A 12,158-nucleotide genomic window follows, 5' to 3' on the forward strand; every position below is an offset into this window, starting at 1 on the left:
TCCATCAGAAATACCTTGGAAATATATGAATCTATTACATTTTTTTGTCCATAAGTATGGGAAGAGCCAAACCAAAATACAAATAAATGGAAAAGGCAAAGTATGAAATAATCTAATCAGATTGGAAAGCTGTAACACGAGGTATTCTCTGTAGAATGCCCAGAATTTTACTATTTACCAACAGGGCAAACAAACATCTTGGTCACTCAGTTTTCAGATGTGCCAGGAAGTTGCTGATGGTAAATTACTGTTGTGTCAAATAACATGCACTCTGTAGAATAAATGCTTTAAATAAATAACTTTAGTTCTCTAGCATCAGAATCAAAAAGCACGGATAGTTGCCATGAGAAATAGGGAACAAAGCAGCTTTGGTCATTAACACCAAGGAGGAGATTCTCCCCTGAATTATAGAGTCTTCAGACGAGATGTAAAAAAATCTCAGGGAATAACCAGATGCATGAACAGATGAAAATGTGTGGCTAAGACTAAAAACAGAAGATTTTTTTGCACTTGGTCTTCTTACCTTTATCTGTATTCCTTCTAGAAAGGTTTTGCAGAGCTTCTGCTAGAGATTATTTCTGATTTTGAATTTGCAACAGCAGTTGTCTCTAATAGCATATCTCTATAAATCATGAATACACATTCAAGGAGCACAAATTACACCATCACAACACCTCAATCCATTTGCTTTAGCACCAACCTGTAAAAGGATGACACACAACTGTTCAGTCTTCTACTTGCTCCCTTTTCTTCCTTCCAAGATAAAACAAGCATTTCACCTAAACTACTGCCAATTTCCTTGGGGAGACAGGATGACATTATGATGAAGCCCATCAAATTTGTTTTAGAACTATAAAATGCTGGGATCACACCAAAAGAATCCCTGCAGGCATATGGCACATTTCTCATCCTATGCATTATATCTACAGTCTCATTCCAATACCATGTACCAAAGCCTTTTCCTCCTGCAGAGAAACCAGGTAACACATGACAACCCACAGAGAACACTTCTGGCAGCTTCTTTGACAGATGCTCAAGACATACTGTTGATACTGTGTTTTTTTATCTGGCTGAGATTAATAATTAAAACTGATTCAGCCCTGAGAATCTTCTAACTTTGTACTCATCAGGAAAAAACATGTTCAACTATGAGATGACTAGAATCATTAAAATTCCATTTCAGAGAACTGCTGTTAAGTGATAATTTTGCTCCTCAAATTGGAAGACAGGATTAATAATTGAATCCAAAGACTTAGCTATACATATTTGGCAGGTTTTTTCATAATAGAAAGAATGACTTGAGCAGAAATCCATTAAAATTTCTCGTATTCCCAGGTTAGTCTGATTCTAAGCTTTTCCATTAAGTAGCACAGTCATAATGGCATTAACCTACTTAAGCAGCAAAAACAGCACATAATTATCACTTTTAATTCAATCTTTCAGCATGTGAATAGATACTGTACATCACTGACAATTCACATTGCTAAAGAGATTTTTCTATTCTGTCATAGAGGCTTCACCTCCTCTTGTACTGATATAACTGATCCAAGCATGTATAATTTTTTCCTCAAGAAAAATGACTCAGATTAATGAGATGGGAAATTTAAACCCACAGGTGTAGCAATCAGTTTTTGCTTTATTTACCTTAAGATAGATGTTTAGATATGAGCAGGAACTAGGGCACAATTACCCACATACCAGCATATCAGCATCTTAAACTATGAGCATCCTCTCCAAATTATATGTTAGATATTGCACATATTGAAAACAAAAGTCCTACATAGAGAGTATAAAGTATATGGAAACTCTGTAAAAATTAGGAGAGAAGAGAGAAGACTATGCAGCACATAATATCCCTCTCCTGCCTCTCAGAAAAGCCATCTGTTTATTTAAAAGGGACCTCCTTTTCTTGGGACTTAGGAAGAGTGACATATTTGTACCTACAGCCCCATCCAGCAATGGAAATGGTTTGCTCCCTGCCTTCACAAGACTGCTGGGACATGTTGCTGGTACAAACAAACCAAAATTCACTCCCTGTCACTGCCATTCTCAGTGCCAGCCCTGCAGGGAGCCAGGAGTAAAACTGACTATTGTAAACTCAGGGATCTCCAGGGGCCTTTCCCTTGGTGCCCCTTCCATACAACCATTCCTCTGTCACACTGTAGATATTACCATAGATGACATGAAGTCAGCTCCAGAAGAGCAAGGTTGTCCTTGTGGCTTCTGTGTCACTGCTGCTCAAAATGGGGCTTCTTACTTACGCAATCTAAGCCTGCAAAATCATCATTTGGGACCATAATTTTCTGCAGAGGGCCTTTTTCAAATAATCCCAGACTGACAAAACTAAGCTAGCCTTAAAGATGCAGCAAAATCACTTTGTCACTGTTTCATGCATTTTCTTTTAAAGGCCTATTAAGAACCCTTTCTTTCTAGTAGAATGCTATTTTCATCTCAACTTTTCTTTTCCTTTGGGGTCTTGAAAATAAGATTTCCCTATCTTTGCCTTTTTTTGTTTTGTTTTTTCTACTTCTGTTTGATCAACGATGATTCATTTTTTCCTGTGCTTCTAAGAGAGTTGACATTAAAACGGTAAAACTAGTTTCTGTTCTCTTTCTGTTGTATTTGTGCATTGGAGCCATTCACAATGATGTCAGCTCAGCTCTAGGCATTGTCTCTGATAGTTCAATTTCAGCTGAATTGCTGGAGCCAGCAGGACATTAGCATTCATTTGACTGATTTAGCTTACTCAGAGAATAAAATGGGTTTTGTATTCAGTGACACACATGAAAAACTGAAGAAATTATAAAGCAGTTTTGGAGTCACATATCTTTTCCTTCTCACATGCCTTCCTGTGCTTGAGAGCATCACCTAAATAACGGCCATTTCAATGCCAAGCCTTTACTTGACAATTCTCATAGAAGAAAGATGAGAGAGAAGTGACGTAAAACCATTGTTTAGCATAGTTCATCAATTTAACAGATTTCAGGGCTAGAAGACCATATTATGCATTACCTTCTATAAATATAGGAGAATTTCAACTGTAATTTCTGCATTTTGTCCAACAACTGGGGAGAACACTTTTTCAAAGGTAAATATTTCAATCTGAGTTCTGAAATAAGTATTAAAAATATAACACTTGATGGCTTGAAAACTTTCTTCCCTTGTCCAGTGCCTACTCTTATGACAAGATTTTGGTGTTGCATGTGACTCAAGATGCACATGACCAACAAAGAGTTTGTGTCTTTTCAGATTCCGGATTCTTGAATGTAAAACTAAAATGAAGAAGACAATGCAGGACAAAATTTCCAGAAGAAGTGTCTAAAATTTGGCTCAGGAATCCATCTGCCACAAAAAAAAAAAAAAAAAAAAAAAAAAAAAAAAAAAAAAAAAAAAAAAAAAAAAAAAGCTGAGCTGAGCAGATCCCTGTGAACTGAAGGCAGAAATATGGCTCTGTTTTCCTTCAAACTAGAATCTCCACCTCACTATTTTATGACTTCAAAATAGGGATTCCCAAACTTTTCAACAACAGGACTGAAGACTTCAGCAGATATATTTGTTCAAGTATACACTTTACAGGCTGCATGAAATGATAGGAAGCACTGTACTGTAACAGAACATAGTTGCCCTCTTCTTAATATCCATTTTCCTACACCACATCTGTTGGCTCCTGAAAACACACTTAGCCAGCAATAAATTTCCTTCCTTGAATGATGAGAAAGGATAAGCCAGAAATAAGTGACTGACAGACTTTTTACAACTATAAAAGACCACAAGGGTTTTTATGAAATCAGAAATCTCCTATACACTCTCTGAGAGTGTAGAGTTTTCCTTGATGTGGAGACATTTGTGGTGGTGAGTTTTTAGTTTTATCAGTTAATATATGTATTTAAGGTTTGTTCTTACATCGTTATGTGTCTGTTAATAGTTCGTTCCTTTACCTCCCATGTTCTTTCCCTATATGGTTTGTTCCTTGTTAACTCTCAATCTTATGTTATGTAACCCCCGGGTCTGTCTATCATTTCAAGGCCCCACCCTGGGACTAGAAAGTTCTAGTGAGGGCATTGAGTGATTGGGCAGGATCCCAGCTGTCCCCGCCTTCCCCTCCTTGATTGGTTCCCCTGTCTGTCTTTTATATGCAGAGCCACTCCCTACCTTTACCTGATTGGTCCCTTGCTTGACTCCTCCCCTGTACTTAAGCCATTGTACCGGGGCAGTCTGTGCTCTGTTGAGGCAGACTCCCTGGAGGTGAGGTTATCCCTTGTGGGGTAACAGTAAACTCCAGTGGCACAAACCTTGACAGCATCCTCCCTTCATTCCTCAGTCATGGAACACACTTGCAGTAGAAAGGGCTCACAGGATCAGCGAGGTAGATCTGCCTACTGAGCTGTACCTTCTCTGCAGCCGCTGTCAGGGCTAGCCAGGCAAAGCGGGACAAGACTCCTGAGACACCACAACCACCACAGGTATTCACATCAAGATACTTCCCTGGGACTGAGAGAAATTAGGAGACTCTTTGCATACCACCATTATTTGTTGTAAGTGACATTGGCTCCTAATTTATACTAGTCTTCACTAGCTGTAACATAGGTGCCTTTATTATCATGCACTGTGTTTTTATCTACTAGTAGTTCTTTTGTTTATCCTGTGTTGTAAGTAAGCCTGTTAAAAGTCTTATGTCTGCTTTCCTTATGTCTATTCAATAAATAATTCATGTTGCAATAGGCCTGACTGGCTTTATTAAGAACTTGTGAGTGAGAGTGGGTTTTGGGGTGCTGGCTGCCTCAATAAAGCTACTGCCTACTGCTAGAGACCTGAGCAGGGACTTGTCTAAGTTCTCCCCTTTCATTCATAACAACTCCCCTCTTCTCATGCAGTCAAATGGACAGGTAGAATTTGTGCATTTTCCAGTAGCTCCAGCATTATAAATATATGGATGATGTGACAAAAAGGTCAGCTGTCCTCGTTCAACCTCACCTTTGCATTTCTCTTAATTCCAACAGTGTCTCCTAATTAGGGGTTCTTTCTATATGAAGAATAGAAAGAACCAGTGTTTTAACTACTGGTGTTTTAACTGCTCAGAAGTACCTGCAATAGCTCTACCCTGGCTTCAGTTACCTGTTCTGAGTGCAAATGCAGGCTCCAGCCCAGCCTCTCTGCTGCACACAGACATAACAGCAAGACAAATTGGTCTGGACACTCATTTGTGATCATTAACAAGCAGTGCCTGTAAAAGATGACAACTTATGTGTCAGCCAAAACATTTCACATTAATTGGAAGAAAGTTCCTATCAAATATATTTTGAAAATAGCCAGTATTCTTAAGAATATTTTGCACTACACAGTGAGAATGTTTGATGTCTTTCTTTAGAGGCAAGAGAGAGAACCAGAAGACAAATGCAGCCACAGTCAGTGAAGAAAAACAAACAGACAATAACAAAGAAACAGTTCTATCTGTGGAGATAAGCTGTGGAAACCCTTGAGCCCCCCAGGGAAACCTCCAGGGCTTTGCCCTGGAAGAATCTGCTGTAGAGTTTCCTCACCTAGGTTGAAAAAACAGATTCTCCCCCATGGTGCCGTGCAGAACTATTGCCAATCTACCTCAGTTTTGCTGTTCCCATTGGTCTGTGGGGTTTGCCCACCTCTATTGTTCATATATGTCCCTAGCTCTCATGCTGTCTCTTTTCCCTTTTTCCCCATGGTTGTGATATCCCTAGTGGCCTGTCCCTGTGTCCCCTGTAAGTCATTGCCCTTTGCCCTGTCCTTGTACCGCCCCTTGCCCTTAGACCACTGGGTCCTGACCCCATACTTAACCCTGAGCACCCCCTTGCTCTGGGTCTTTTGTCCCTGATCCTTTTGGCATGGTGGACATATTAAACCTTCACTGGAATTCATCATACAGAAGGCCCTTCCTGTCTTTCCTTCACTGAGCTATCTCTGGCATGGGTGTGTGCACGGACTTGAAGTGATTGTTCCTGTTTGAGCCGCTTCTGAAGGACACACTTTGGGAAGGTAGCAGCATTTCACCATCCTGCCATGCTACTACAACAAGCAACGAACCATAGAGCTTATTAGCTCTGTCAGCAGTGTAGATCGTGACAGGTATGTAGGTTCCAGAGGCTGCTATTGTTCCAAAGGGTGGTGGACACTATGAAGGATCAGTAGGAAGTAAGGCATGAGGTAGTATCTCCATGGACAGTGAGTCAGTACTCAAAGCTGAAATCTGGGAATACTCTCTATGAATAAAGGAGTGCATGATTTGCACTGATCTTAGAGGATGTGCAGTGATCTTAGAGGATTCGGTTCTCCGGGTTCATTCCTAGATGTGACTGAGCATTTCCTTTGACTTTCCTCACTTAACTTCCATCTTAGGGCTGGCCCTTTCTCAGTTACAAGATTTGCTTGGTTCCCAGCTGACAGCAGAGTAACTTCAAATACTTATCTCCTGAAGTTCTTAAGAACAATTTCTTGTACTAATTTGAGATGGATAGTTAACGTGTGTCTAAATGAGCTCCAAAATACTTATCAATCCCTGTTGTGAGACCTTATGCATTACGATGCCATTTTTGACTTTTTAACACCAAGCAACAATTTCTGAAGCCAGAGAGTCTCTCTGGGTGTATATATATATGGTATATAGCATACTTGCTACGCTGCTTAGACTTTCTCCTCACCGATCTACTGTTGGATAAAAGCAATGTTGAAAAGACATTAAAGCAACAGTCAAGATCTGTAGCTACATTAGTCATTCTGTCAGAGATGTAGAAAGAACCTCAATGAAGTTAAGCAGGAAAACAATTTGTTGAAGCATCTGCTGAAGTAGAGCTGCTGAGTTGCAACTCATTCAAATCTTTCTAAAGTACATGATCGACTGCTGAAGCCCTGAAAGCCACAATTGATTCAGCCAACAGGTAATGCTAAAAAAATCTTTGAACTCATCTCCAGTCTCTGGTATGTGATAAAAACCTGCTGTCCACATATTTATTCCTTTAAAGCAATCAGGTAGGAAAATACAAGATGAGTGACGTTCCCCTAGTGCAGCAACAGAACTACCTGTACAAGCTGACCATACTCTCCTATCACTGTGTGTAACTGGCATTTAGTTCCACTAAATTGAGCCATTTTGGACATGCACTGACCCAACCAAAGGAATTATTTTGTAATGTTTTTTACCTGAACCTCAACCAATTATTCCCAGGCCTGGAAGCGCTAAGCAATGTCAATTGTCTTACAGGTCTTTTTGCCAAATATAACATTGTTAAGCCTTGAATTCTACAGTACACCCAGAAGCCTAAAAAAAACCCCCTCTTACGAAATAACTGAGGCATCTGAAGCACCCAGACAGATGCCATAAAATCCAGAGTTGTAAATTGACTACTATAAAACCTGCTAAATTCATCCAACCAGGATATACCTTACAATACAGGGGAAACCTATATAGAACTTTATCCTAATCACTGTGTTGGCCTAAGGGCACAATTGGATCAGCTAACAAAGAGACAAAACCTCTTTCGTGTAAAACCTCTTTTTTTTATTTTACTTCCAAGAGGCAAGTGGGAAAAAGGAGTAAACTGTTGTTCTGTGATGCTCATTCAAATAAGGTGGCAACTCCAAGTTCTTGACAGTTGACGTGTAGAAAGAGATTCTGACAATCCGGAGATCAGAACAATTATCACTGAGGGAAAGAAAAAGTTGTATTAGTTGAAAATAAGATTCTTGGTTTATTCTAAATATTAACTAACTTTGTGTGTGTTGTGCTCTCTGCTGGGGAGGCAGAAAAACAAGTGAAAAGTACCATGCTTTAAGCACAGTTTATTGTGTTGGTTAGGAAATTTATAGCAGTATCCACAGGATTTGACCCTGGATATACCTGAGATTCTGATATACTTGATATATATTTGATCCTAGATATATCTGGATCTATTTGTTTTGATCCTGGATACAGTTTAAGGCCAGTTCTGCCTTCTTTCTACAATTCTGTAGTGTATATATGTATGTAGTATATACATTCATATATCTTCTAATTTAAAAGCAGAGTTTGTGCTGAAAAGTTGAACTTTTCTTGCAAGACACGGGTTGAGATGCGGTTTGAGCTCTGTGTGGGAGCCCGAGGCGAGTTCTGGACTCTGGACCTTTGGGATAACAAAGGGCATAAAGATGGGTGATGCCAGCCAGGTGAATGGAAACAGAGACATAGCAGGAGCCGGGGACTACCGGGATCTTTTTGGATAACAAAGGAGAGAGTGAGGTGCCAGTGAGATGGATGGACAGAGAGCCGGGGGCAGGAGCAGAGCACTGAGGAGGGAGGGGACACTGTGACGGGATAAGAGCCCTGCCGTTCCTTAATTGGGATCCTCCCCTCAGGCACTAGCTAGAGCTCTTTACGTGTTGCTGTGCCGGGAATAAATCCCTTTATGGCACGAGACATCCGAGCCTCAGCTATGGGAAGCCTGGTCTGACTGTGTGAGTGGCGTGTGTGGGGAGCCAAGCGGGGGGGCCGTCCTGTCACTGGAGCCGCCATGAAGAGAATTCTGTCTCTGGCGCCGGGAGCGGGACTGCCAAAGGTCTCGTGAACGGTCAGACTGGGAATATTCTTTAACAACTGCGCTGGCACGGGAGGACCGGCGGGGGTCCCCTCAGTGGTCTGCGGACGGCTCGGGAGCGGCGCGGAGCTCTGAGGGGAGCGGGACAGGCGGGCGGCGCCGTGAGGGAGGGCGGGCCGCGCAAGCTCCGCCAGGCGGCGCCCTCCGCCCCGCCGAGCGCGCGGCGTTTCCGGCGGCGCAGGAAGGGGGCGGCGCGCGCGGCTCCGGTGAGCGGCGGGGCTGCGGCAGCGCCGGGGCCGGGGAGCTCGGGGAGCTGCGGGAGGAGCGGCGGGGCCGCGGGTCAGGGAGCTCGGGAAGCTGTGGGAGGAGTGGCGGTACCGCCGGGGGTCGGGGAGCTATGGGAGCTGCGGCGGTTCCGGCCCCCAGCGCCGTGGAGCGGGGCAGGCGGGCCCGGGCTCTGGGAGGGCTCCCCGGCAAACGCCGCCGTCAGTGGCCGGGCCCGTCCCGCGGCCTGTCGGTGCTGCGGGCGGGGCGGCGGCGGAGAGGGGCCGGTGCGCAGGGCTGGTGTGGTGCCGTTACCGAGAGCCGCCACCGGGAACCGGGATATCGCCGCCGCTTTCACCAGGCTCGACCTGGTGCGGGAGACAGGGGAACTGCAGCTGGGTGTAGAAATTGAGAACCATATGGAACCCGCGCTAGTGCACTTGTTCCTTTAGTTCTTACAGTGCGTCTCTTTTGTAGGAAAAATGATTTCTGAAAGCAGCTCCTTCATCAAGGGTGTGGTGCTCGGAGGAGTCTTCTGCATGTTGGTTACGCTCCTCGGACACATTAAGGTGGGCCATGGGACCAAAGCACATCACCACGAGCATCATCACATCCAGGCTCCCAACAAGGAAGATGTCTTAAACCTTTCAGAAGGTGAACGTGTGGAGCTCAGTAAAAGCATCCGTGTTTACTGTATCATCCTTGTCAAACCGAAAGATCTGGGGCACTGGGCTGCAGCCAGGGAGACCTGGAGCAAGCACTGTGACAAGGCAGAGTTCTACAGCTCAGAGAATGTCAAAGTGTTCGATTCTGTAGCCGTCAACGCAAACGACCTGTGGGTGATGATGAGGAAAGCTTACAAGATAACGTATGAACGCTATAAGGATGAATTCAGCTGGTTCTTCCTCGCGTATCCAACAACGTTTGCTATAATCGAAAATCTCAAGTATTTCTTGCTGAAAAAAGACCCCTCACAGCCTTTTTACATAGGGCACACTGTGAAATCTGGTGACCTTGAGTACGTTGATGGCGAGGGAGGAATCGTCTTGAGCATTGAGTCTCTGAGACGACTCTCCAGCGTTCTTGCAGACCCTGACAAATGTCCCGAGCAGGGAGGCGTGATTTGGAAGCTCGCAGAGGACAAACAGCTGGCCATCTGCCTGAAGTACACCGGCGTGTTCGCCGAAAACGCCGAGGACTCGGAGGGCAAGGATGTGTTCAACACCAAATCGGTGGGGGCCCTGATCAAGGAGGCCATGTCCACACACCCGCAGCAGGTGGTGGACGGCTGCTGCTCCGACATGGCCATCACCTTCAGCGGGCTGGCCCCCAACCACATGCACGTGATGATGTACGGGGTGTACAGGCTGCGGCCCTACGGCCACTCCTACAGTGATGCCCTGGTCTTCCTGCCCCCGCCGGGCTCGGACAATGACTGATGTGTCCTCAGGGAAGGCCTGGAACCCTGGAGTCGGCTCTTCTCACCGCATACGGTTGTACTGATGTGTTCTGGTACTGGTGTACAGGTTTTTTTTGCACACTGAGAGTTGGTAACGGTCTTAAGAGTGGAAAGGGGAATTTTTTTTTTCTAAATCTTTTATAGAGAAACGGTTCTGGCTTTTGACGGTGCTGGAATGAAATGATAAAAAGAAGCTGTTAATGTTTATTATGAAAGGAAATTAAGTTTATAAGGGGGGGTTTGTACATGTAAATATTTATTAATGAAAACTCAAATGAACTTTAGTCTACTCTTACGAATATATTTTTGCAAGACTTTGATTATTTCAGTTCTTCCAGGCATTTCTAGAATGTCTTTATATCTTTTTAAGATGTACCAATAAAACTGACTACAGATTCAGTCTCAAAGACTGTAACTTTAGGCCATTTCTTTTACACTGAACTACACAATAGCTTGAGCTTGTACAGCACCTGCCACCTCACGTACAGCCTTCTAACAGCAGGAAGCAAGGCAACAAGAAATCTTGCAGCAGTGAAGTTATCAAATGCCCTTTGGACTACTTTTTCTAAGCAGACAAAAGAAAAAGATAAACCGTATTTGAATAGGTATTAACGTGGTCAGGGAGTCTGTTAGCACAAGATTAACTGCTCATGTAAAGTTTCACTCCATCTGTAAGCATGTTAGAATAAAGGTTCAGTGTTATTTTTACTCCTGTTAGTGGGTGCTAATAGTGTTTACAAGGAAGAAGATGGTTGTCAGTACAATTTGGTGTTTGGTTTGGGGGTTTTTGATGGCTTTTTTTTTTTTTTTTTTTTTTTTCCAATAGAGTGCAGTCAGTTTTACACAAGTTCCTTGGTCACACTACTATCCACTCACATCACGTGCAGACAAACCGCACTTCAGTACTTACTCCATGTAGAATTCACTGACCTGACATGGGTGTTTCAAGACTTGAGGAAGGTCCTACATCCATCTGTTGCATCCAGGATTATAACAGGCTTTGTTGGTACTACAGTATTCATAAAACATGGAGCAGACTGTGTTATCTCACCTTTCACCAACCAGTTTTAACACCCTGAGCTGCAGGTGGGCAGGTGGGGAAGTAAAACAACTGCTTCAGAGCTGATGAGACTATCCACATCTTGGGGATTTTTTGTTTTTAAGCATCAGGTTTTTGACAAGGTAAGACAACTACTCAGACCCCCATACCAGCTCCCACAGCTCAGCTGCTTTTTGAAAGGGCAGACAAGATGCACCTTCTCATCCTTCCTCTCAGTCAGAGCTCAGCTGACAGCAACACACACACATAATTGCTGCCAAAACCTAGGTAAAACTTGTACCTTTGATATTTTGCTAAACTGGTGTATAAATTAAGCCTGATTTGATTTGTATCTTCTTACAGAACAATACAGCTGCAAGAACTTTGACAAAACCAGATAAAGAAAGGAAAACTTTCATTTCAGTGTTTCTGATGATTAAAAACAGTTCTGAGCCCCCTGCAACAACAGCAGTCATAAGAGAATGAGAGTGAACAATTCCAAATAGAAAAAAAAATCTTGGTTGTCACAGATTTGAGGTGCTGTAGGACAACAGGAAGAGATTAGATAGAAGGGTTAAAAGCAAACCACAAAAGGCAAGATTAGCTCATTTTACACCAAAAACCAAACCTGAAGTATAACTGATTTCCCATAGCACTAACCAGAAATCACTGCATTTACAATGAAATCCTCAAGATGCACAGAAATGTTCACCAGCATTCTCAAGGCCTGAGGGTTGATCAGAACTTTTTCTACAACACTGCTTAAATTTTGTCTTCCTACATTGAGAAACAGTTTCAGATTTACCCTGTCATTTTCAGAAGTACAGTCTTGTAAGTAATTCTACAGAATTTTTAA

At 43.1% G+C, this 12,158-nt stretch overlaps 1 protein-coding gene across 5 annotated transcripts; it reads left to right on the top strand.

Annotated features, from left to right (window-relative positions):
* Positions 1-8,349: 8,349 nt before the first annotated feature.
* Positions 8,350-10,658, top strand: LOC310923213 (C1GALT1-specific chaperone 1-like). 5 transcript variants are annotated; one of them, XM_083884384.1, is made up of 2 exons: positions 8,350-8,460; positions 9,282-10,658. In XM_083884384.1, exon 2 carries the CDS (start codon positions 9,287-9,289, stop codon positions 10,241-10,243), a length of 957 nt encoding a protein of 318 aa, XP_083740510.1. In that variant the 5' UTR covers positions 8,350-8,460; positions 9,282-9,286; the 3' UTR covers positions 10,244-10,658. The 5 variants fall into 5 exon arrangements, with proteins under 5 accessions (XP_083740510.1, XP_083740511.1, XP_083740508.1 ...); XM_083884385.1 differs by lacking the exon at positions 8,350-8,460 and adding an exon at positions 8,473-8,573; XM_083884382.1 differs by lacking the exon at positions 8,350-8,460 and adding an exon at positions 8,781-8,806.
* Positions 10,659-12,158: the final 1,500 nt, after the last annotated feature.

The sequence above is a fragment of the Zosterops lateralis genome, assembly GCF_965231275.1.
Source record: "Zosterops lateralis genome assembly, chromosome: Z".
NCBI lineage: Eukaryota > Metazoa > Chordata > Aves > Passeriformes > Zosteropidae > Zosterops > Zosterops lateralis.